The sequence below is a fragment of the Halyomorpha halys genome, unplaced genomic scaffold (assembly GCF_000696795.3).
Source record: "Halyomorpha halys isolate HHAL.00 unplaced genomic scaffold, Hhal_1.1 Scaffold1156.1, whole genome shotgun sequence".
Classification (NCBI taxonomy): domain Eukaryota; kingdom Metazoa; phylum Arthropoda; class Insecta; order Hemiptera; family Pentatomidae; genus Halyomorpha; species Halyomorpha halys.
In genome coordinates, this window is record NW_027105369.1 from 290,795 (window position 1) to 315,392 (window position 24,598).

Consider the following 24,598-nt stretch of genomic DNA (forward strand, 5'->3'; position numbering starts at 1 on the left):
TATTGGATTTTATATTTGAATTATTTATAACCCACATAGTTAAAAAAATAATTATAGATGTGTTATGCCCTTGCAGATGCTTGAAGAGTGTGAGAGAAATTAAACAAACATAAATATATGCATAATGTACAAGATAGAAAATGTAGACAAATATATTGGCCAGCGAATACAAAGACATTGATTCCATGGATGATGCTTTCGCTCTTGAATATATATTTATTTTTAACTGTACTGAATTATTTTTATTGAAAATAAATTATTAAATCAGGATAAATATTAAAAAATAGCCAAATTTTAAACTTTTCAATTAAGTTAAATGACTTTTTCCGTACTGACACCATTCTTCCATCTACTACTTTAGTATTACTCGACAGGGGAGCTTCACCTGGATTTGTCTTGGAGAGGCTGCCGACGGAGGCGAGAAGACTCCTCCGGTCCTGTACCCTACTCCTCCCGAACAGAACCATCTTCCAGGAGTCGCGGTCTGGGACTGCTTCTATCCGGCCCCCTCTCCGGGGAGACTGCATCCCTCTCCACCCGGTGCAGTCTGCCTGGGAGGATCCGATAAAGATTCAATAGACTGAATGGGACCGAATCCAAGCGTAGAAAGGTAATTAACTCTCAGATGAAAAGTAACACCTTCTCCAACAATAATATAATTCTAAATAGGAAAAACCTATAATAAACTAGGACTAGTAATAAGAACGACAAATGCTCCAAATGCAGTACGACAGAGCAGCCCCATACAAGTATCAGCAAATCCGACACGTACAAATAGCATCATATAAAATACTCAGATAAAAAATCAGAATATTTTTCTCCAAGCAATAGCTAAATTAAATAGGAACACAATACAGTATTCATGATATTTGATATAAGAATGCAAGAAAGACCTTTCATTTGATTTAATGCATTTAATTCACTATACGCAATATTCGGGCTCTATTGGACTTCCGAGGAAGTCTTGGGCCAGAAAAAAGATGTATACTATGAAGGTTGATCCATAAATCAATAAATATGTATAAACCGCAAAAAAGTGAAAATTAATTTTCGAAAGTTTTTTAATGAAGCTAAACTGAAATTAGCCTAAACGTTTAAGTAAAATGCCCAATTTTGGTCTAAAACAATGTTCTACAAAAAAACAAAAAGAATTAATAAATAGTGAATTATAGGACGCTGTCAAATCTTAAAATAATTTGTACATTACAACAGATTAAGATTAAAACATGATTTTTTCTATCCATCAACTTCTGAAAAATCAAAACACCTTTAAAACTTCATGTATCTATATTCATTGACTGGCTGACGTTTCGGACAAATTTTTGTCCATTTTCATGCAATTCCTAAAACCATACATCAAAAATGATCAACAATCTTTAATTTGTTTTTTTTTAATATAGATCATTTTGATTAATAATAACTTTAAAAAAAACCTTCAGCATCCCTATAATTAAAAATCACTTATATTATATATCAAAATTCATATCTTTCTTACAAAAACATAATGTTATCACATTAAAATTTACATGACTCAAATATAAATAACTCAAAAATCATTCATAATTTAATTATTACCTAGGGTTAGATCACTCGTCTAATTATCTATTTTATCAAGTTATAAATTCTTGTCATTGTAATTTATACATTTGTAATAAACTTATTTCTTCAACACTTATAACCTCAACATCTGATATAATTAAACTGTTAATTAATTACGTTTTAATACGCAACATACTTCTTAAATTTGTTCTGTTCTTATATTCCAGTTCTTTCACAGCACTGTGAACCTGTTCCTTTTCATGATTTTAAAGCAAATGTATTATTGTAACCTCAGAACTGTCAGCACAGGTTTTGTATTCCATAGTTGGTACAGCAGACTATGGAATATCACTATGTGACAACCCAACTAGCCTTGGTACGGTCCGTAGAACATCAGTGACTACGGCTACGGTACTATCTCTAGAATTGCACCCAATTCTTAATAAGATAATTTTGAGAGTGTTATCAGATGTGATCAGGTCATCATGAATGTTTTTGAGCCCTAATAGAGCCTGAATGGGTGAAATACTGGTGGCTTAATTATCCTACAAGGGTGGGGTGGTACAGAGGAACGGTGCTGTGCTACTAACTCCAAGGATTCGAATCCAGCTGTGGCAGATAATTATCAATTCTGTTACTGTTTTTGTATATTCTGGAGCCCTCCTGGAGCCCTCCTGGGGACCACCCAGCCTCATAAAGTGGAACCCTTAATTGGGGAAAAATCTAGTGGGCGAGCGTGATTCTGACCAAATCTCCATGTGTAACCGTAGTTCTAAAAACAGTACTTCCTTACAAAGTACTAAAGTTTTGACTTTTCGTGGTTTTAGCGGATCACATTATCATTATAGTTATCTTATATTAAGAGGATACACTTAAACGGGGAAGTTTTAACTTGGTAACAACCACGGCTTTGAACAATGAATTATTTACACAACAATGACTGTCAGTAAAGTTGGCAAGACCAAAGACGCGGAAGACCAAAAACCAGATGGATAGACAGAACCAACAAAGATGCGAAGATGGATGCAGCAAACTGGAAAGAGATAGCCTAAGACAGGCAGGCGTGAAGAAGCCTGGAAGAAAAAAAAAGTTATCCTATATAAACATTGGTTTCTGGGCAAGAGACTCAAGCCTTTGTTCCTCCATTCACTCTAAAAGAAAAGCATAACATAATACTTGAATTGATATATACACAAATCCATTCAGGTCTACGAAACATCATGCCAAACGGATGGTTTAAAATTATAATGTTTGACCCAGATCAGGTTTGGATCTCAACAGAGGTAGCAAATTCTTTTCTAGGATAACCCTGTTAATCGATTCTACGGTCGGGAGACCTTTCCACGGCACAACCAGCCTTAATAAAGGTGAGGATCAATCTGTCAGGGCAAAAACCGGTTACCTGAACTGACCATACAACAACATGGTGCGTGGTTAACGAATCAGTATTATTATGGCTAGCCTAGTGTCATTTTAATAAGACTTTCAACCAAGACAAAAGATTTGGTCGAGAAGAGAACAGATGGTTGCAGTCTGTCGGTGATCGGGACTGATTCCCATTGTTCGGTTTTGATATTTTACCTCATCTCACTTAGAACCAGGTAAATTTTATTTACTTATTTTCACGTTCTAAAAAAGAACTATTTTTCAAGATGTCACAGTTCAAAGATTACATTTCTTTTAAAATTGTGCCTTGTAGATACTAAAGATAAAAAAAAATACTATAAACTGTATAGTTTCTAGGTGCTTTACATGTATATGTATATGTATGACATATATGTACTAATTTGATCAAATTTCATTTTTAAGTTTATAAATTAAAACAAAACGAATTTTTAATTCCACTTCCTTTCGTATGAAATTTATAGTTCATCGTAATACCTCCCGATCATAAAAATATGGAATTCTGTGTTTTTAAGAAAATACAATTTTTAAGGTCCTCAGAGTCTAAATAACAATCCTTAATAGTATGGGGATCCGGGTTGGTATGTGAACAGTTTATCTTAAAAATTTAGTGTTTACAGAACTGAAATATTTAAGGTAGCTATGCCCTGGAACATGTTAAAGCATTTTTGTCGCTTGAATCGACTAAGATTTAAAGTGCCATTTTTTATCGTCGATTTAACATGTTCTCTCATGAACTGCTTAAACAATTCATATCAATCTAAAATTAGATTGTTATTAATATCACCAAGGCGTTCTCATTGAAATTGTCCAACAGGACTTAAATACAGAATTTTTCAAAAAGTTTCCTCTAAGTAACTATCTCTCACTGTTAGCCGTAGTTAATAAAAAATAGATAAATATATAATATTAAGTATTTCAGGATTAACTAAAGGAAAAAATATATGAGTTCGTGTTTCCATAATTGTTATGACAATAGTCAAGATTTACATCAACTAACCTATGCATGAAATATGTAAATAGAGGATATCCTCAGCCTGAAGTATAAAGATTATACTATTGTTTCAAAATGTACAGAGATTAATTTTATCGTCAAGTATTAAGTAGAAATAAGTTCAAACAAGTATTAAGAAATAGGAAGTAAGTTGAAATTGAGCGAGGCGCGCATCAGATTTTTATTTTTAAAAATACAAATCTCTGTACATACATCTGTTTTAAAGAGTTCCAATACTAATTCGCTATCTTCCGATTTCTTCCCCGCATTTATATATAATTCCTTTCACCTTTTCATCTAAAATTAGAATGATATAAATCCATTGGTAACCGAAACGACCAAGTTCAAAACAGCCTGATTAGAGATTTGTTAGGCATGGCCTTAAAACAGTCACACAGATGTCCACACCTGGCCAAAGGGAAACAGAAGGGTATTAACATTTGAAAGTGTTTTGTCTGAACAGTTCCATAGTTCAAAGCCCCCACGCAAGTTCGACAAAACAACAAGCTACTACTCTTTGGACAGCCGTTATAACAATCTTCTAAAATTAGAGGATTTAATAATGAAAACTAATTAAGTCTTTAAGACATAGACAAACTAATTATTATCACAAAAAAATTCGTAAAATTGTGATATTAATATTGTAAAATATTATTATTATGTATTCAAATTAATATATTATTGATCAAAAATAAAATACAGTAGAGTTTAAATACTTCTAGGTAATTAATAGTTTTATTAGTTATAAAATATAGGTAATGTATAAGTTACAGTCTGAAGAGGCATGCAATTCTACTTAATCTAAACTCCCGCATGTAAGCAATATAATAATGTATATAATGGGATTGTCTAGAACAATAAACTAGTCTTTTATTTCAATTTTGAGTATCATTCCATCCATTTTTTTTTCAAGCTTTAACCCGGTGATACATGTAGCTTATGTTACTTAATACTGCAAGGACGAAAATAACAGTTTCACGTTCATAAAATCAGCATAAGTACTTACTACTCATAAACAAAGCACTTTAAATGATTTAACTATGCTCTCAAATTTTAAACATCCCATTCGCACTTTAAAATGATTTATTGTAAAGGTCGCAGACTGATGGTTAAGAAAATTTTGAAATAAAATGAGAAATGCTTTTTAGACAAATATGTAGTATTTTGATTTTGTGTTTTATTAATTAAACAAACAGTTTTACCTACAATGAAGAATCTTTCGGTACCTTAGAAATGAGTTACTTTATTCCACAAGGGATAACATTGCTCCACTGGCATTATAAGTACCGAGTGTGGAACACTAGTGAAAGTGAAATGCGACAAAGATTACCTTCCAATTGCTAGTTGCAATTTCAGCTGAAAAATATTCGGAGGTTTTCTAGGTTACATTCCTTTCTCCTCCTGTCATTTACTGTTGAACAACATGCAACAAACTTTTATTACTAGTGTGTTTCTTCTCAAAGTATACAGGTAATAGTAACAATAAAGTTGTTCAAATTCTATCTATGATTTAGAATCAAGTACCAGTTTTACCAATTAATCTATTCAGTCGAATTTCCGAAAATGTGACAGCGGGTTACTGCACAAGAAATTCCGGATATAACCTAATTTTTGGTACTAAATCTCCCAATGTTTTGTATACTGTCTAATGTTTTTAATTTTTAACATTCCTTCAATAAAACAGTAATTTCAAATAAATTAACAAAAATATATACCTAATTTTGACTTGTTTTAGTCTAGATTTATAACAATAATTTCTGTGTTAATATATTTTTTTCCCACTTCAAGAGGAAGTGTATATTATGTTTGAAAAAGAAACATCGGTCCTTTTTATAGAATTTTCAAACAAAATAATTTTTGGACTTATGTTACTTTTACACGTTTTTAGCGTCCCCCCCCTCCTTTGATTATAACAGTCTGACATTGCACCCGCCATTGACTCCCAGATGTTTTTAACTAACTTTGGTAATAGGGGAAATTCTCCCTAGGTATCAATATAGTTTGTTCTACTTTAAAAAAAAAATTGATGAATTGACTTTACAACATTGTAAACTAGCAGTTTTTTTTTAATTTATTTTGAAAGGAGTTTAGGTATAAAATTCGGACTTTTCTAAAATAATCAAAAATGCAGAATATCAAAAAAATCCAAAATATGGTGCCAGGAAACTAACTTTGACGGCAGTGAAGTCGGATAAGTAGTCTATTCAAGTTCTTCTCAAGTCCACTTAACATCGGAATTTCCTATTGAGAAAGTATTTTTAATTAACGATTACTAAAACGAGATTCAAAACGATATTATATCTGGAATTTTCCGGTACTGCGCGTCCTTGAGTCGTAAAATCGCATAAAATCTTGACAAATTTTTTATGGTTTTCGACGATTTGACCACATAATCATTAAATTCTTAATTAATTTTAAATTAAATATAATTTTCTACAAAAATATATTTATGGGATGTGTAAGGAAAATTGAATTCTGAAGTGGTGTTGTTCTTTCCTTTTTTTTCTCGATAGCCCGCAAAACGTCAAAATCCATAAAAACAAATTGTTCAAAATCATGATTTTTGTCGAGTTACGCCCTTATGATGCGTCGAATCAGAAAAATCAAAGGTATAAAATTAGAGATCTTTTACAACCCTTCGATAAAAATAGCTTTTACTATCAAAAGAAACTTCACCAGCACCAAAACCTGACCGTTAAATTGTCAAAATTCCGGAAAAGGAACTAAAAATATATTCCACCTGAAGTACTAGGTTTTATTTAAATAGCTAAAATCATTTCTATAAAAAAAAAAACTTCACTAGTATGATGTTAATTTGTTTTTTTTAATTCATTGGTCCTAAATTTTCAACACATATTTCGGATATTAATTAGATATATTTGGTAATGTGGATTACTTCCATTTATAGTAGCTTGTAGATATTAAAAAAAAGAGAAAAAACTTAAAATTAAAATGCGCTGGCCAACTTCATTGGGTTGCCTCATACATAGTTATGACTAGTAAAGCACATTTTGTTTTTAATCCTATTAATATAAGCAGCCATAGAATAAATTTGTTTAAATTCTCACATTATAAAAACTTTTTAATTATGTGCTAAAGTTATACATGATTCTTTTTTCCTCTTTATTATCTATTATTTCTTCCCTGACACATATTCTTACCTTATATTCTTCCCACTTATTTTGCTACTAAAACCTACTAAAATAATGTTACATGTTATACAGCAAGTAACTACAAAATTTCTCATAATAATAACTTGTGAAACAATCTTTAGTTTCATGAAGGCGATGTTTTAACGGGCTGTTAAAGAGTACTAAAATCATATTTCCTCGCTGTCACAAAGACAACAATAATTCCAAGGCCGAGATGTTTGCTAATATTAGTTAGGAATAGAGAGCCTCTTTCAACAGTACTGTTATGCAAACTTTTAATGATTTCGTTCAAATAGATCGGGTATACAAAGGCTAAATATAGTTGTGGCTAGCCGCCCTATGATGTTTAGGGCTCTTTGATGTTTTATTGTTACATATTCATTGGGTGCTACTTAATCGGCTTTCAAATAAAGCAATCATAAATAAATAAAGTGTTTGTAAATGTTTATCGAGACGTTAACGATCCTCTTTATTATTAAACGTTCTTTTTCATATAAAGTACATTTTTAACGATTACTTTAAAAGATGTTTATCTCTTATCCTTTTAGAAGTTTATCTAAAACTTAATGGTCTCACTATAAAATAATTGTTGACAAAAAAAAAATAATTAGAAATCATAGTTTCTTAATTTTTATAATTTTGACATCTATAAGTTTAAAAAAACTTTTAAATAAAATATTAATATATATTTTTCAAATGCAATAAACCCAGGAAAAATCCTTAAACATGGTGAACTACAAATCCCATAGTTATTACTCAGTGTCTTGGGACGAACTAAATTTCTTATTGTCGATCCTCTTTACTTATCCCCATACTCTACCCCACAAAACCATTTCGACCCCAAAAATTTATTTTTCATGAACATATGAAGGTCTTAAAATCCAGACCAAAGTTCAGTTAAAATAATCAAAGTATTCCTTCTTGTTTTCCCTTACACATTTATAATTTTTCCCTCCAAAATTCCATTTTACTTACAGCTAACTGTAACAATTCCCAATAAATCCCCTTCCTCCTCCCTTTTGGGTGGTCTTCCTCGGGGCTCCTCCCTCTCACCAACCCTTTTCTCAATATTCTGATTGATTGTATTTATAATATATTGTACATGTGTGGTGTGATATGTACGACTAGTAGTTCAGAGTCGTGATGAAAACAAAATTTTCAGAAAAGAATATTCGGATGGGAGATGTTAAGTACAGATATATGCAAAACATTTTTTGAAAATCAAAACCGATCATTAGTGACTAAAATATTTTTGGCAGTTTTAGTTAACTTTTTGCGGATAAGCTCCAAAAAAAAACTCTACCTTCATTGAGACATATCAAATACATATTCACGACTTAGGCTCAAATTATTTCACACGAAAAGATTTAACGTAGAAAATAAATATTTCATGAATCAGGTACGGGATATTTGTTTAAATCAACTAATTTTTTATTTTGCCTAAATCAATTTAAAGGTCATTTTTAAAATTAGTGATAATGTCTGAGTTGATTAAGATAAAGCGGAGATATCAAATTCATTAGAAGTTAGTGATTAAAAATCTGTATATATTAAAATTCGGAATTTAGGAGGATTTAACTAACAATTAGCTGAATAAACAAAAATCCATAAGTTCTTTCAGCCTTTTCTGTCTCCAAATATTTCATTATCTAATATCTAAATACTTTCTGGTAAAAACTTTCCTTACTCCTCTCTGCCTACGTTTATTTTAATTTATCAAATTTTAATATAATTATTAATTAAGAATTAATTTATTTTCACTTTGGAAATAATAATTTATCAAATTAATAACTATTAAAACGTTTACTTATTTAAAGTGATAGAAATCATAATTTTTTTTTACTTAAATTACTTATTTGATTAATATTAATTAAATTAATAGTTCAACCTAAGATAATTAATATAAAATAGTTGATTAGGTTAATTAATTAACTAAATGTTTAGTAATTTAATAATTTTTTAAGTTATTCTTGGTAATAACTCATTTTTTCTCACCGGTTAAGAACCTCCTTTTAGATTTGATTGTAATTATTTTATCATTATCATTTTCACAATATTCCTTCATAAATATGCCTACTGGTCGCTAAGGCAATGAAATTTATTCTCTGTTCACCCTGACCTCATCATTTCTCCCTCAACGTAGCTGTACACTGGAGATTCACAAAACTGGCTTTGGTAAAGAAATAGGAACATTCCTCCAGATAGGAATGCTTAATTTTAAATTGATGTCAACGAACTTCAATTACAGAACGTTAATAAAGAGGAAGCTGGAAGTTTCCCAGCACAGTAAGTAAATTATTAGCTGCGGTTACGTCAAAAAGACAATGATCCTCATTTGGTGACAATGACCTTAAATCAACAATCACCACTAATTAGCGATAAATCTCATTAGTTACAGCTTAAAGCTAGCAACTGCATATTAGTAATTATAAAAACTTCATAATTCCAGCATATAAATATAATAAATAATAATAACGGCTTTTATAATAAATAACTACATTTTCCAATACCTTCATAATCTTAACTAAACAGAAAACCAGAAAATTTCTTATTCATACCTACACCTTTGAAAAACAAATGAAAGGGTCCAGAAAACAACGAAAGAAACAATGGAATGTTAAAATATTCCATATCCAAAGAACTCAATCATGAAGTCAGTGACATACTTTTGTTCAGGGGAAAAAAATAGATATATATCCTTACTAAATCAAATAATTAACAACTACAACGCTAATTAAATGTTTAACTATATGTTTAATTTATTTATTTGGTGGAACTTTAATGATTGCAACAACACTAAAGTTCTCTCAACGATAGAGAAACCTAAAAATAACCAAGTGTACATTTAGTAAATAACATAAGTTAATTTTAGCCGCAAATACTAGCCCAATTACAAAATTTACTGCAACTATTTATTCACAAAAATTTAAACCATTGAATTCAATTAAACAACGGTCATTAATAGGCCAGTCAGATTTGGGTTTCTTCAATCTAAAACGTAGCGTAGTAGGTTTTATATTATTTTTCTTCTAATAACATTAAAAGATAAATAAAATACTAATAAATCTTACTTCAGGAGAACTCTTGGAAAAACCTCGAAATAGGGAAAAACATTTTCGCCCATAACTCCGAAACGGAACCTAGCGAAATAGTTATATCATAGTATAAATAATTAAAAATCACTATATTTTGCGTAAGGTCACAAACTAGTCTTAAAGTGACTATGAAGTTACACAGTTTTTGACTTCGTAAATTTTTAGGGTCCGGAAAATGAACCAAGTTTTAGATTTAACCCTAATCTATCATTGCAACTCAAAAAATAAAATGCTTAGTTGCTGGTTTCATATTTAGTTTTGAGGCCATAAACTTAATCATAAAGTATTCTGAATGTTTTTGACAAAACCCCTAACTAGCAATAAACCTTTTTAATTTTGGAGTAGAAATGTTAGATTAGGTTAAATCCAAAACTTGGCTTATTTACCAGCCCTTACAAATTTACGATGTTTGGCGATACTGAAGTTTCACCTTTCTAAATTACTTCAATTTCATTCTTCTTTATAATTAACAGAAGAGCTAGTTGAGCGTGAGCCAAGTATCAAAGTGCTAAAACATGGTATCTGTATTGTGGGTATGATGGAAAATTAATTAAAGACAAGAAGTCGACTGAGAGGAGAAAATCTACATCAGAAGTTTTGGAAAAGGTAAAGATTATGAAGCATATATGAGGGGGTGAGAAGCCAACCGGTACAAGTCATAATTTGCAAGACTTGTATTTCTATCTACTTGTTCTTGAAACAAATTTACAGTTCATTATTGGAAAAATTATTAATAATTATTGATAATTTCTCAAATTTAAAATTTAGTCGACGTGTACATTGCAAAAAAAATCTTATTCATTAAATTGTGTGTTTCACCCCTAGGCTTTTTACCCACTCATGTGTAATTAATAGCTAGGTATTCGTCATTCGTTGGTCATTCAAAATTTTTATGGGAAACATCCAAAATGTCTGAGTATGTCCTATTAGCCTTTTCAAAGCTGTGTACAGTCTCACCTATTTATATCTTAGATTGTGACCAATATGACTTGGTTAAGTGATATAGTGCATTGATTTTTTATGGGTTATCTAGAAGTAACAAATCTCTATTCTAAATATAGTGGGGAGTCAAGTTTAATTTTGTGGGACCACCACAGACATAAAAACTCAAAATAAAAATTCTGGGCCCTCAGGCCGGATTTGAACCGCCGCCGCTACAGTTAGTCAAGAGGCAGTCGCTTCACTCCCTCAGCTACAACCGGTCCAGTGCATTAAGAACTTGTACAGATAGAGCGGATTTTGAAACTAATTGCCTCAATAATCTTTACACAATATTATGAATTGGTAAAGGCATTTTTATTCAATTAGTATAAAACCATAGTGGCGTTTCACTTTTTACTACGTTATATTTAAGAAAATATTTCGTTTGCATCGGTTCTCCGTTTTGGTACTGAATTGCTATAGATTCCAATTGATTTGTATAGAACAGTAGTTAGTTACTAAGGATTCAAATCAAGAAGAAATCGATTTAATTTAGAAGCAAACTTCAATTTAATTTCGAAACACTACGATATAACAATAAAATACAATATAAAATTAAATTAAATATAATAATAGTTGCAATTAATGACTAACATTGAATTTTTATGTCAAGACACTGTTACAAATTCAAAGTTTGAGTATGAACTCGGCTATTAAGAAAACTTATGAAAACTTGACGAACTAACTAAATAGTTTCATATTTTTAATATAGGAAATAACGATTTTTGTCAATTTTGAACCCTGAGGACTAATTTTAGGATAAAATGGACTATTTATTGTTTTTTAATGAACTAAAGTTGCAACAAAATGAGACAAAATATGTTCTCTTATACTTAACAATATCCGAGATACATTTTACTATTTTTTACGATAGGGAACATATTTTTCAGGAAAAGTAACTTTACACGTTTTTAAAGTAGACTGAATATGCAAAAATATTTAACCAATTGTTTTCCTCTGGACCCAATGATGTTCAGGATACGGCTAATCAAGGCTAAGTAGGTATGTGTCAAATTTTAAAAGAAATTTTAAAAACTTATAAACACCCCATCACTAAAATAGGCGTCATTCTCGTCGAAAGGCAGACAAGATATTACGACCGTTTGAAATACTTCTTATTAATTTTTTTTACCTAACTTATCAAACGTTATAAATCTTATTAGCTAAATTATTTATTTTCAAGCAATTAACTATATACAAATTATCGGTTTATTGGTTAATAAGATCTTTTACGTTTTTTCCGCATTCACTTTTTCCTTTTATTTCTAAGGCCAATAATGATTGGGTTGATATTCTCAAAACTCCGTCTACCAAACATAAATTAATTTCATGAGAAACAAAAATTCTATGGTTAAGAAAAGATAATTTATTTCTTATCTGTACTGTTATAAACCGAGGTTTACAATGAAGTCAAATTATTTTTTTTTAATTAGTCATTTTAGTTCGTTCAACACCTGTTCGGACGATTTTTTTTTAAAACTTTTCTTTTGTTTTTATTACTTAATAAGAGAATCTATAAAAATTGTTTTTTTACAGGCCCAAGTTTTTTTTTACCCCACTTGTCTTAATCCATTCTTGCATCGACCTAAACCATCAAAAGCAGACAAAGCTAAGATGTAATTCGGTTAACTGCTTCATTAATATTCTACTTCCTCTTCTCTCCTCTCCGAAACATTCATTGAATTAAATTGTTCATTGTTTATTAAATAATTATTTAATCATAAGTCATTGAATAAAATTGTTTATTTACTAAATAGAAATTTATGATTATGCCGTGTTTCAGATAAACGAAGAGTGCCATAGTTACAATATTAGAGAAAATTCTGGATTTCAAAGAAGTTCCACATCCGTGTCCTATCTACACGTAGTAAATTGTTTAGCGTTGCTTATAGTTGACTTAAAAACATGGGAACTTCAGCTTCTCTGAACGATTCTTAACATAAATACTGCGAATTCAAGATAAAAATACTAATGATCGCTGGATAAAAATATTAACACTCTTGATTAAATACGACCCTACATTTAATTTAGAAATTCTCAGTACAATTTCTAGTTTTTTTTGTTTTGTTTTTTTAATGAAACTATGTGATTCAGATTATTTCCTCGAACAACCTCCTTCTAGCGTAAAACGAAAAGAATACAAGTTAAATTCTGAGGAATAATCCGACTGGATACGAACTTGCTATGTTATACAAATTAAATAACATAAAAATCAGTGAAGACTAAAATGAGTTTATTCTAACATATTTACAAGAACTACATGTTACTCTTACTATTACAGTGTGTCTCTCTTCTGACTTAGCTATTTAGTGCTAGGAAATATATATGTACACTTGAGAAGAGGGGGTAGGAAGAATAGTGAAATAGGAGAAGGGGTTTGGACCAATCAGATAATTTAGGAAATTAGCCGGAGCCTAGAGAGCCTATGAAATTAGAAATAAATATCTGGGAGGGAGAAAAAGGCGTGACTAGAAACAGGGTGGTCAGGCTTCCAAGAAATTGGGAATAAGGTACCATGACCTAAGGACTCGTGAGAACTGACTTACATTTGTTAAACATAAAATAGTTAGACTGATGCAAGTCCATTGTGAGATGACAGCTTGTACCTGCCTAAGTGTCAACCCTTGCTTTTTTACATTGATATAGAATACTAAGGAAAGGTCACTTCCTCTTTGGTCAGTGTCTGTCGAAATGTTCCAGATGTCTATAGTTTATAATAATAGCTGTTAAATACTATAGCGTTCGTTGACTGGGTCCTTGGAGTTAGTAGCACAGTGCCTTACCAATTATACCCACTCTCAATTATATCATACAAAAATTATTATATAAAAGTTAAATAATATAAGTAATAAAAATATAAGTGATAAAGAAGAGAAAAAAGATGGATAAATTTATACCAAAAATAAATAAATAAAAAAAAAATATATAGAATCTTAAATTAATTTTTAATGAAATATAAAAATCTTCTCTTACATCCAAGAGGTTCATTATCGAAATATTTTAGAAATTAGACCCACAAAAAATAAACCCGTATTAAAATTCAGGCCAACAATTCATGTGAATTCAGCTTGAACCAAGTTAGCACCAAACCGCTAGTTACGGCTGGTTATTTTTAATAGATCGCGGTAAAAATAATATATAAAATAATAAATAAAATTGTTATTTGATTCCTTTTTAATTTACTACCACTAATCATCCTATCATTGCCGCGATATACTAACTTATGCAGGGGTTTTAGTTACTCCATACTTCCAGCAAAAATAATAATATTCGGAACCAAACAAAATTTTTTAAATGTTATGTGATGGATTCAAAACTTTAAAATAAATATTTAAAATGTATAAGCTGTATTTATAATTGACATCCTCTAAAACGTAGCTCAAACAAACAGTTCATGTTTACTTACTTATTCAACAGAAAGTAAACTTAAACAAATGGGTCAGATTTATTTTAGAATCGTACTATAAGGAATACTGAAAGGCTCTCTCTGTCAGATATTTCTCCAATCTAAGATAACCACATTATGATGCTGGGTGGATCCTGTGGACCCCCAAACCCAATGTTGACTCACGGAAACAGGAACAGGATAACTAATTATATGCCACAGCCGAGTTCGAACCCGGGTTCTTGGAGTTAGTAGCTTAGAGCCTTATTCACTGAGCCACCTCGCTCCTCCAACTTTGATTCATTCCTAATGAATGAAGTTTTTAAGTTCAATGGCTTATCGTATGAGAATAACAGCGATGGGGCGAACCTTTTTAAATATAGGCCTATCTTCTTATCTGGCCATTTCTGGCATATGGGATGATTATCCTACCGTTTACCAACCTATCCTCTCGCCGGATTCGAGTCGGCGCCACTTGTGACTAGAGATTTCTAAGATGATGCGGAAACACTCTCGGTCACCACGGCCTCAATATAGAAAAAACCACTTGCACATTCTTAACTGAATGTAGTGAATTGAATTTAAAAAAAAAAAAATTATATCAGAACATTTTCTAAATCCGTTCCAAGTTTGGGGCAAATTTGAAGATACTGCAACAAAGGTAGGAAGGGAAACTATACCCATAAAAGATGAGAAAAAAAAATTGTCCTCACCTCAAATGGAGTTAAAATAAATCACGGTAACTTAGAAATAATTTTTTTTTTTTTATAATTTATTTATTGTTATTTACAACTGTATACATATATACACATCAAGTAAATTTGCTGTAATTGGTATTATGACATAGCAGTCCTGGGTGCCAGACGCGATTAAAAGCCAGAAATAAAAACTAAAATTTTAAATTATTTTTTGTTATTTTATTCGTCCCTCATACTTATAAGGAAATTGAACCGATGTAGTGCCAACAGGTAGGATTGATTACTGAATTATATTAGTGCTCTGGTTTTTCTCACTAATATTTAAGGATTACAATAAGTCTTATTTTTGTTACTTTAAGAAAGGGGTAACGAAGCATAAAGAAGCTCTACTCCCAAACTTCGCGCTTTCTCTAATTCAAATTTATTTTTAAGAAAAGTGCAATTTTTTTCCCTTATTACATGAAGATGTCTCATTTCATGGTCTATCTGTAAGAAATCAAATTGGTTAAAATAAGTGTGAAAAGACAATTTTCCAGATGAACTGGTTTAATAAGTGTGCTGTATCTAGTTTGAGGAAAAAATTAGGAATTACATGCTCTTAAATAGGATGATGTGGATGATTCATTAATAGTTAATCTTTTAACTATACTTTCGGAACTGATCAATTTATCAACATTAGGCTCTATGATGTCAGTTACAGTTTTCGACGTAAAAACTCTATCTTTTCCCCTCAAGTTAATTCAAGAAAAATAAGGAATCAATATATTCAATAATAATAATATATACCACAAAACAGCGATCCACAAACTTTTTTTACCTTGGCACCCTTGTTGGTCTAAACAATTTCGCGGCACCCTTCTTGGGCTAAAATCATTTCACAGCACACTTTATTTGGAAATTTGAGAGGGTTTTAATTTAAATTCTTTTTGGTTGATTAGAAAGTTTAATTATTGAAAAAAAATATATAAAAAAATATTTCTATTTGTTAGGTAATTATTTTCATATCAATTTTACACTAATTTCCAGCTTTCATCTAAATTTGGGCGAAATTGGACAAACCATTTTTAAATAAGCTATGTCATGAAAAATACGTTCACGTATACGTAATCAAAAGTAGTGGATAATAAAATCGATATGGAACCAACAATGTACTAGCCCAAACAATTCCTGAAAATTTAATAAAAATTTGTTTTCAACGGTTTGATCGATTACTTACGAACACAAAATTGACAACAAACAGACAGACATGGAACCATATTAGTTCCTTGATTTTAATATGCGTGTGAACATTTCGATTCTGAGGAATTTTTTTTTAATTTTCTAAATGAATACAAATTTTTCCACCGATGAAGCGTAATTTTATAATTCCAATGAATATTTGAATTTTCTGACTGTCACATTTATTATAAAGGAAAACACTTTTGGTGTTTAAGGTTTGTAAATCTTTTTATACAATATATATAAAAAAAAAGATCCGGATGCGGTTAAAAAAAACTCAAATAGTAATTAAACTATTTATAATGAGGCAACGTTTCGCCCCTCTTTGCAGGGCTTCATCAGGGCTAACTGACTGAAGGTAAGTATTAAAAAAATGTTTTTTTTTGTAACAGTTTATATAATGTTATAATGCTTGTTCTTCATAAGCTAAGATACTAAAAATTTGGGCTTTCAGCATTATATTTAATCTTTTAGCATTGGATAACGATTTATCAGCTCGAATCACACCTATAAGTTTGTGTTATAGATGATGTAAGGGTTCTAAACGATGAAATATTTAATTTGGTCGATACAAAGGTTCATACATATTTGAGTGCGGACAATACTAAACAGCGGGGTGTTTTATAAAACGGATGAAAAACAAATTGATTTATAATATTGATATAGGATACCAAACTGAATAACTAAAACCACCATACTGTAAAAAAATTATTTTTTCATTTCCATTTCTTTCATGCAGCTGTGAATTTCCTGAATATAAATCAAAGTTGATAACAGGGTCAGTTTCTATAAATCGTTGATCACAATTCATTATAAATCTAAAGATGGTTTATCAATGTTATAAAATTATAAATATTTATTAAAATTACGTGATCATTTAAGTGCAGATAATGTTATGGACATCAAGCTATAACAGTAGTGTTCCTACAAGATATCGAATCGGATACAGACAATACAAATGGAAATAGGTCGCCGTTTGTGCTGTAGAAAAGACATTTTCCTATAGTTGCAGTGAGGATTAACGATTATAAATGGCAGAGTTCCTGCCAAGATTGATTATATTCCTTTATTCAGGAACGGATAATTATATATTACACTCCAAATGTAATAAAGTTACACCACTTTGTTAACTATTTCATATTTTTTTTTCAAAAACTCCACCCGAAATATCTTGATATAAGTAACTTTAGATTTTTACTTTGCACCATATTTTGAACTTTTTTTTTTATATTTTCAGTTTTAATCCAGGTAAGGGAGTCAGGAACGCTTGAACTTTATGCCTCACCTTCTTAGAGTACAAATAAAAGAAAAAGTCCCTAGTTTACACAGTGCGGATATTTATGAGTTTAATTTCTTTCTTTTTTTTTTTTAAATAAAAAAAATATAGCAATGCTAATGAGTAGATTGGTATAATTTGCGCTAATTTCTTACATTCATTTAGACAACTATAAATTAATGGAACTTAAAGCTGTCTCGATAAAAAGAGAAGAACCGCTAAAAACATGGAATAATTTCTTTCCTTCTAAAATTCTATTAAAAAAACCATTGTTTCTTTTTTCAAACTTATTTTAAATTCTCCCATAATTACTTATTATTAAATATCTATGAAAATATATATTTTTTAGGGAGAAAGCTAAAAAAATTATTATTGTAGTATTAATATTATGGTTACATACGTACAGGTTATATTATTCATGCAGATCTAAATGTGAAACAAAAGAAATTATATTCAATATCTACCCAGACCAACATTAATTCAAATTGTGTACATGCGTTCATTAAATTGACAACTGTAATTAATATGATTACAATTAAAATTAACTAATATTAATATTAATTAATATGAGTCTGCTACTTATCATTATTATTCTTTAATTTATTTTATTTTTTCTCAATTTTTAGTTAGTATATAAGTCAGTTATTTATTGTATTAATTCTAAATATTTACATCATTTTTCTTTTGTTTCTTTCTTTTTTCAATTCAATATTTATTATTATTACTATGTATTATTATATTATACATTATTTTGATTAATTTGGTTAAGTAGTTTATTTTTAATAATTAAACTATTCAATAGTTATAACATTGTAAATCGTTAGTGGTGTCTTTTTTGCACAAGCCTAGACCTCCACACTATTGTTAACAGAAAATCTAATTATTATAATAACCATTTAAGCCCCACTAGACCGGTCTACTAATAAAGTAAAATACAAAAAAAAAAAAAAACCCATTTTGTATTACCATTAACATGGTAAAATAACCCACTTATGAGACATCATGCTTTTAATCATTAATATATAATATAATTGAAAATTTCGTTTATGTGAAAATATTTTCTGGGCAAAAGTATTACAAATAAAATTCCTTTTATTAGCATTTCTTTTTTTAATTTCGAAACATTCAAGAGGAAAAGCCAGTTTTTCAGGCGATGGAATATTGTTGAGAATAATACAAAATATATTAGTTACAAATGTATTATAGCCTACATATACATCATGAAATATTATCTAAAAGTCGGTTAAGATTAAGATATATAAGGATTAGTATAATAAGAGCATATAAGGTAGGAAGTAAGTTTATATAAAGGCGGTTAAATCTTCAACAGAACAGACGAAGTATTAAGCCCAAGGGTAGCCTAGGAGAGGGCTAGCCATTCCACAGCGATAAGCAAAGTCTTAAAATAGCACCTGAAGCGTGGACAACGACAAAGATAACAGTCACGCAAACATTGGTGCTTTTTGATATGCTTAATTCGCACCAAATTTGTTTTAATCATAAGTTTTTTTATAAAAATCAAATCAAAATTGCAATTAACATCGGAATTCTTATGATAAGTAAACGATAAATAAAATTTTTATAAACCTAGTATTGCATTCTCACTACCGAAATAAAGAACCTATGCATTAATTGAGAATCAATATATCCTCAGAATCCAAAAACTTTTAATTTTTTTTTATTTTGTGAAGTATGTCCGTATGTTAGGTAACCTATCCGGTAAAAAGTTTTAAGGTCTGCCACCGTACACCCAGACAGGTGCCATGACCCTACTACTCTCTCCTTCAAAGCAAAAGTGAAGCTAAAGAAAACAACGCCCACGAAAGGAAAGTTTACGTTGAGTTTAATAGGAATGTCCACCATTGTAATCTAAACTGAAACAGGAGGCAGCCAGTCTCGTACGCTTTCCCTACTCCTCTGCACAGCCCCTGAAATACACGTAAGGCCCGCTTCACATTTCTGCCAGCTTACCCCCTCCATTATCCTCCTTCCTTCAATCTCTACACCATGTTTGTCAACAGGTGTGGAAACGAAAACTCTTTCTTTAATCACTTTATTTATTTAGAACTGTACAATCAGAAAGGCTTTAGTTAAATTTTTTGATAATTTATTTTGTCTGGCATTCTTCGGATTTTTCTTTTCTTTACTGATTGTTATTTACATAAATATTATATTTTAGGTTAGTATAAAACCTAAATCCAAAACAACTTCCTTGAGGGATAATAGACCGAGTAAGCTCGCACTTCGGATTATTGACAACTATATTGTATTTCTTTTCTGTTGGAATATAAGAGATCCAATTTTGTCAAGTTGGCTTACTATGAATAAAATACTCTCTTTTAAATCCTGCTTAGCCACAAAAATGCTCACTTGATGGAATATATTGCTGTGCTCTGCCATTAGCCACAAAAATGCTCACTTGATGGAATATATTGCTGTGCTCTGCCAATATGGATTTTAAATCCTGCTTAGCCACAAAAATGCTCACTTGATGGAATATATTGCTGTGCTCTGTCAGTATGGATAAATATTCTCGGAAAACCGACTCTTCCAAGGTCCACTAAACACTCAAATTATTAATTGAATTTTTTTCGGGTGCCAATGTAAGAATTATACCTCCTTGTGAAGTACTCAATTATACGTTAAACCTTCCTGAAACTTTTTAAAAATATTTTTTTTATCCGATTTAAATCAATTCAATTTATCGATGTAGGGTACGCTAGAATGGAGAAAATCATATCCAAATCTCATAAGATGAGGTCTGGATTTTAATGATTTCTCATTAGAAAAGGCTATTCCAGTATATTTAAAAAAAACAAAAACATTATATAGCTTGTTTAACGTAGATTACAATACATACTTCAATTTTTCGAAAATGTTTGATCTTAATTCTGCCCTTTTTTTTTAATACCAACTAACTTTTACATTTTCACCAACAACTGGGACAAAAAGATAAATTGCCTAGTGTTCAAGTAAAAAACAAAACAAAAAACTATGCCAATTCTACCGAAGTTCACCGAAACACATACAGATCGGTATATTAAACTTTTTTTTGGCCCATTTGTTGATGAAAAAATGAACTATTTTTTACCAATCAGAATGATATATAATCTTAAAATAAAAAAATGGTTCAAACAAAAGTAGAGATAAAACCTCTCTCTTTTGGAGTGATAAGATACATCACATAAGAGAGACCACACTGAAAAAGTCTTCAAGGCAAGGTGCTCAAAGGCAGTCGTTTTTCAAACGACTTCCGCTTTTTCTCCGTTTCTTCATTTATACCACTCCGACCTATTTCAACTAAAGCAACATGTTTTTAGAAAAAATGTATAAATAACAATTTACAAATTTCAGTTTAAAAAAGTTGTATAACCATAAAAAAAAAAAAAGGATTTACGAACTGACTACATGCGTTTTTGATTTCGGTTAAAAATCATTTTCATAATAAAGAAAAGTAGTAAAAATAGACAATCGAAAGTATTCAAGGAATTTATGATTCTGTGATAGAAAAACTGATTGTTACATATAGGTGAGTCTATCTTACATATAACAAGTCACTATAATATGATGCAGGGATAGATCAAGGTCCATTGACTATCCCTTAAAGCAGAAAGAAAAATAAATCTTATCAAGATAGTTCAAGACAGTCGATAGTTTATTTTAGGCCAGCGGAAATTAGGGGTGACCAGGAGTTGCCGTATCCATTTATAACTGCCAACTCAGGTTTATAAAACAGGATTTTCTGTTCGGATCCAATTTAAGGATGTCACATCAGTCATGCTAAGTTCAGAGCATGGATCCACGTATATCAACTCACGTCTCCCTAGAGTTATTTACAATAAGCATGCATCAAGCGATTACATTGTGAAATTTTTACATGGCAGAACAGTTTTATCCGTCTACATACTTCTGATTTTAGTTTAACTAACATAAATAAACTCGTTGTAAACCCAAATTATGTTTTTTATTTGGGTTTTTTTTAATCCACCGTTCGTCAACCTTCAATTAAATATAACTGCATTATTTAAGCTCTGATAGAATCTTAGAATATGATAGTACAAGAGCCCAAGAGGAGAAAAAAGGCAGTTATCTCACTCCAATTTTTTATTAGTTTAATGAAAGCGATTTATAATTAATAGTCAAAATTGATCAGTCTGCCAAGTATAGGTAGGGGGAATAAAAAATGGCGGCTATTTCAAAGCGATAAAAAAAACGAATTTTTCATTCGGAGCTCTATATCTTAAAAAGTAGCTACAACACAAGAAACCCTAAGAGAATGTCATTTAAAGAAGAGTAAATTTACTAAAATATAGCCTTAATTGAGTTATTTACGTTAAATGCTTTTCGAGATATAACTTTTTAAAAAGCAACATTTCATTAAAATATTGTATGGGACGTACTGAAAGATCAGTAGTTAGTGAATTTATTTTGAAAAATTTATATCCCAAAAACCATTTGACGTACAGATGTCTGATAGCACTCAAATTAAAGCTAGTTTAATGAGCTATAAAGTTTATGATGTTGATCTTCGTAGGAGTAATAGTCAACATGAAATTCGCTAAATTAAATTGATTTATAGTTGTTCGAACAAATTTTCATTTGCCAAATTTATATTCATATATGATTATCATAACAACTACTACCCCTACGAAGATAAGTGTCCTAAACTACTTTATAGTAAGTTAAATATCCTTTATTTTGAGTGTTGGCAGACATATGTACGTGTTATGGATCTCGAGATGGATCTAGATCCAACATTTTATACGAACAACAAGAAATTAACATTTTGTTAGTTTATTTCGCCAAATATCATAAAAACTACTACTCCTATAAAGATAAACATGATAACTATTTTGTAGTAAATTTAACTAGCTTTAATTTGAGCGCTGATGGACATCTGCACGCCCAATGGTTTCTGAAATGAAGTTTTTCATAAATCAAACTTAATATTCGAACAACTATAAATCAATTTATTTGAGTAAATATCACGAAAACTACTATTCCTGCGAAGGTAAAGGTCATAAACTTCCTTATAGTCCATTAAACTAGCTTTGATTTGAGTGCTAATAGACATCTGTACGTCACATAGTTCCGGATATATAGATTTCTCAAAATAAATTAACCAACTACTACTCTTTCAGTAAATTTTTAAGAAATTTTGCTTTTTAAAAAGCAATATCTCGAGAACTATTGGACGTAAATAGCTCTTTTAGGACTAATATTTCAACAAATTTACTCTTCTTTAAATAGTGTTCTCTTAGATTTTCTAGTGTTGTTGAAAAATTAATGGTTTTTAAGGTTTTAAAACAGCCGCCATTTTTTATTCCCCCTACCTATACTTGGCAGACTCATAAATTTTGACTAGTAATTATACCTAGTTTTCATTAAAGTAATCAAAAAATTGGGGTGCGATAGCCTTTTTTTTCTCCCGGCTCTTGTACTATGAGGCTTCCTGTATAGATAGGTAACCCCTTTGAAATTCCATTACAAAATCTAAAAGGTAAGATATAGAGGAATAATAGTCATTATAAGAATGATTTCATTGGTTTGTCTTGAAGTTGGCAAAAATGACCAATAGGCCTAGTTGCCCCATTATTATCAGTACTACTACCAGCCTGAGGAACTCCAAACAGAGCTTGTCCCCATACCTGTAAAGGAAAAAGCAGAACTAAGGAAGACCTCAGCGCTTCTCTCTCAACCACGGCACTGTCAATAAAAGCCAGTGGAGGATGAGTGAGGGCGCTAGCCGCAGACTCTAAGAACTTGATTGGAAAATCAGGCCACTGATAGAACTCCGACAATTATGCACAATAGGCCTTTGGGCTACTGCTATTTCAATCTGTGGGATAGGTAATGTTAGATAGGGATTGTGCTAGGTAAGAAATGATATATTAAGATCATGGTGAAGGATATAGACGTTAAAATCAGATAATCGTTGGACGATGAAAAACTAAAAAAATATGTTTTCTATTTTTAACTAGTGTGTGTATATTTTTTCTAAAAATCTAATGTCATATGATTGGCAGAATTATGCACTGCTTGTGAAAACTAAGACAACATAGGTTTTAATATTTTTTTTATTACTCCAACGCTTCAAGCGATTGTAAGCCATTTCAATCCATTTCTGAAATGGCAAAAAACTGCTTATCCTCTGTCATTAATACAGGTTAGAACATCTAAAAACGGTTTTCAGATCTTGCCAGCTCACTTGTAATTAGAAATTAAAATTTTGGCCCCCAATGTCTCAGACTATAGTTCGCCCAGGCAGTCGACCATAGCTGTTGAAAAACGGTCCGAAGAGAGGGCGCGGTTGGGCGTACACTTCCGCTCTTAGCTCTTAAATGGTTCTATCCATTAGCTCTCACAGTAGTGAGTGACCAGCCGCCATTTAATCATTATGGATTAATTAGTAGCTTGAGGGGCTAAATCTTAAGAAAAACAAAATTATTAGTCGTTATGATTAGTTATAATACTGTTTTACATTGTTTGCAGTTAGAGTAAAATATTCTGAAGAGTATTAGTGGGCCATATACGATTAAAGCAAAACTAGTCCGGATGAAGGTCAGAAAGCACTTCATTCCAACCATTATGAAGAGCGCGGCTTAAGCTCGAACGACCAAGTGACATACCTTTTGACTTTCACTTACCTATATCTAGAATATATAATAAGACATTTTGAAGTCCTGTGAGTTCAAATAACCAAGTCTTGTAAAATAGTCGGAGTGTATGTTGTAAGCCATGCTGAAAAATGAAAAGTTCTACGAAACTGAAATGATATATTTAAGGCGGGATATACCGGGGATGTGACATTTTTTTCGATAAAATCAACTAGTCGGAAGTGCCACTTTATAAAATC

The 24,598-nt window shown here is 30.8% G+C and overlaps 1 protein-coding gene across 3 annotated transcripts in view; it reads right to left on the reverse strand.

The window, feature by feature from the left end:
- The window catches only part of vari (MAGUK p55 subfamily member vari), a 153,941-nt gene that overhangs the window by 120,347 nt on the left and 8,996 nt on the right, over window positions 1–24,598 (reverse strand). For 2 of the 3 annotated variants that reach the window (XM_014433082.3, XM_014433080.3), the window contains exon 1: window positions 386–499. The exons of the other annotated variant lie outside the window; for it this stretch is intronic. In XM_014433082.3, coding sequence (XP_014288568.1) covers window positions 386–467 — 82 coding nt within the window. In that variant the 5' untranslated portion in view covers window positions 468–499. Of the gene's footprint in view, window positions 1–385; window positions 500–24,598 lie in introns of those variants that run through there. 3 annotated transcript variants of the gene reach the window in all.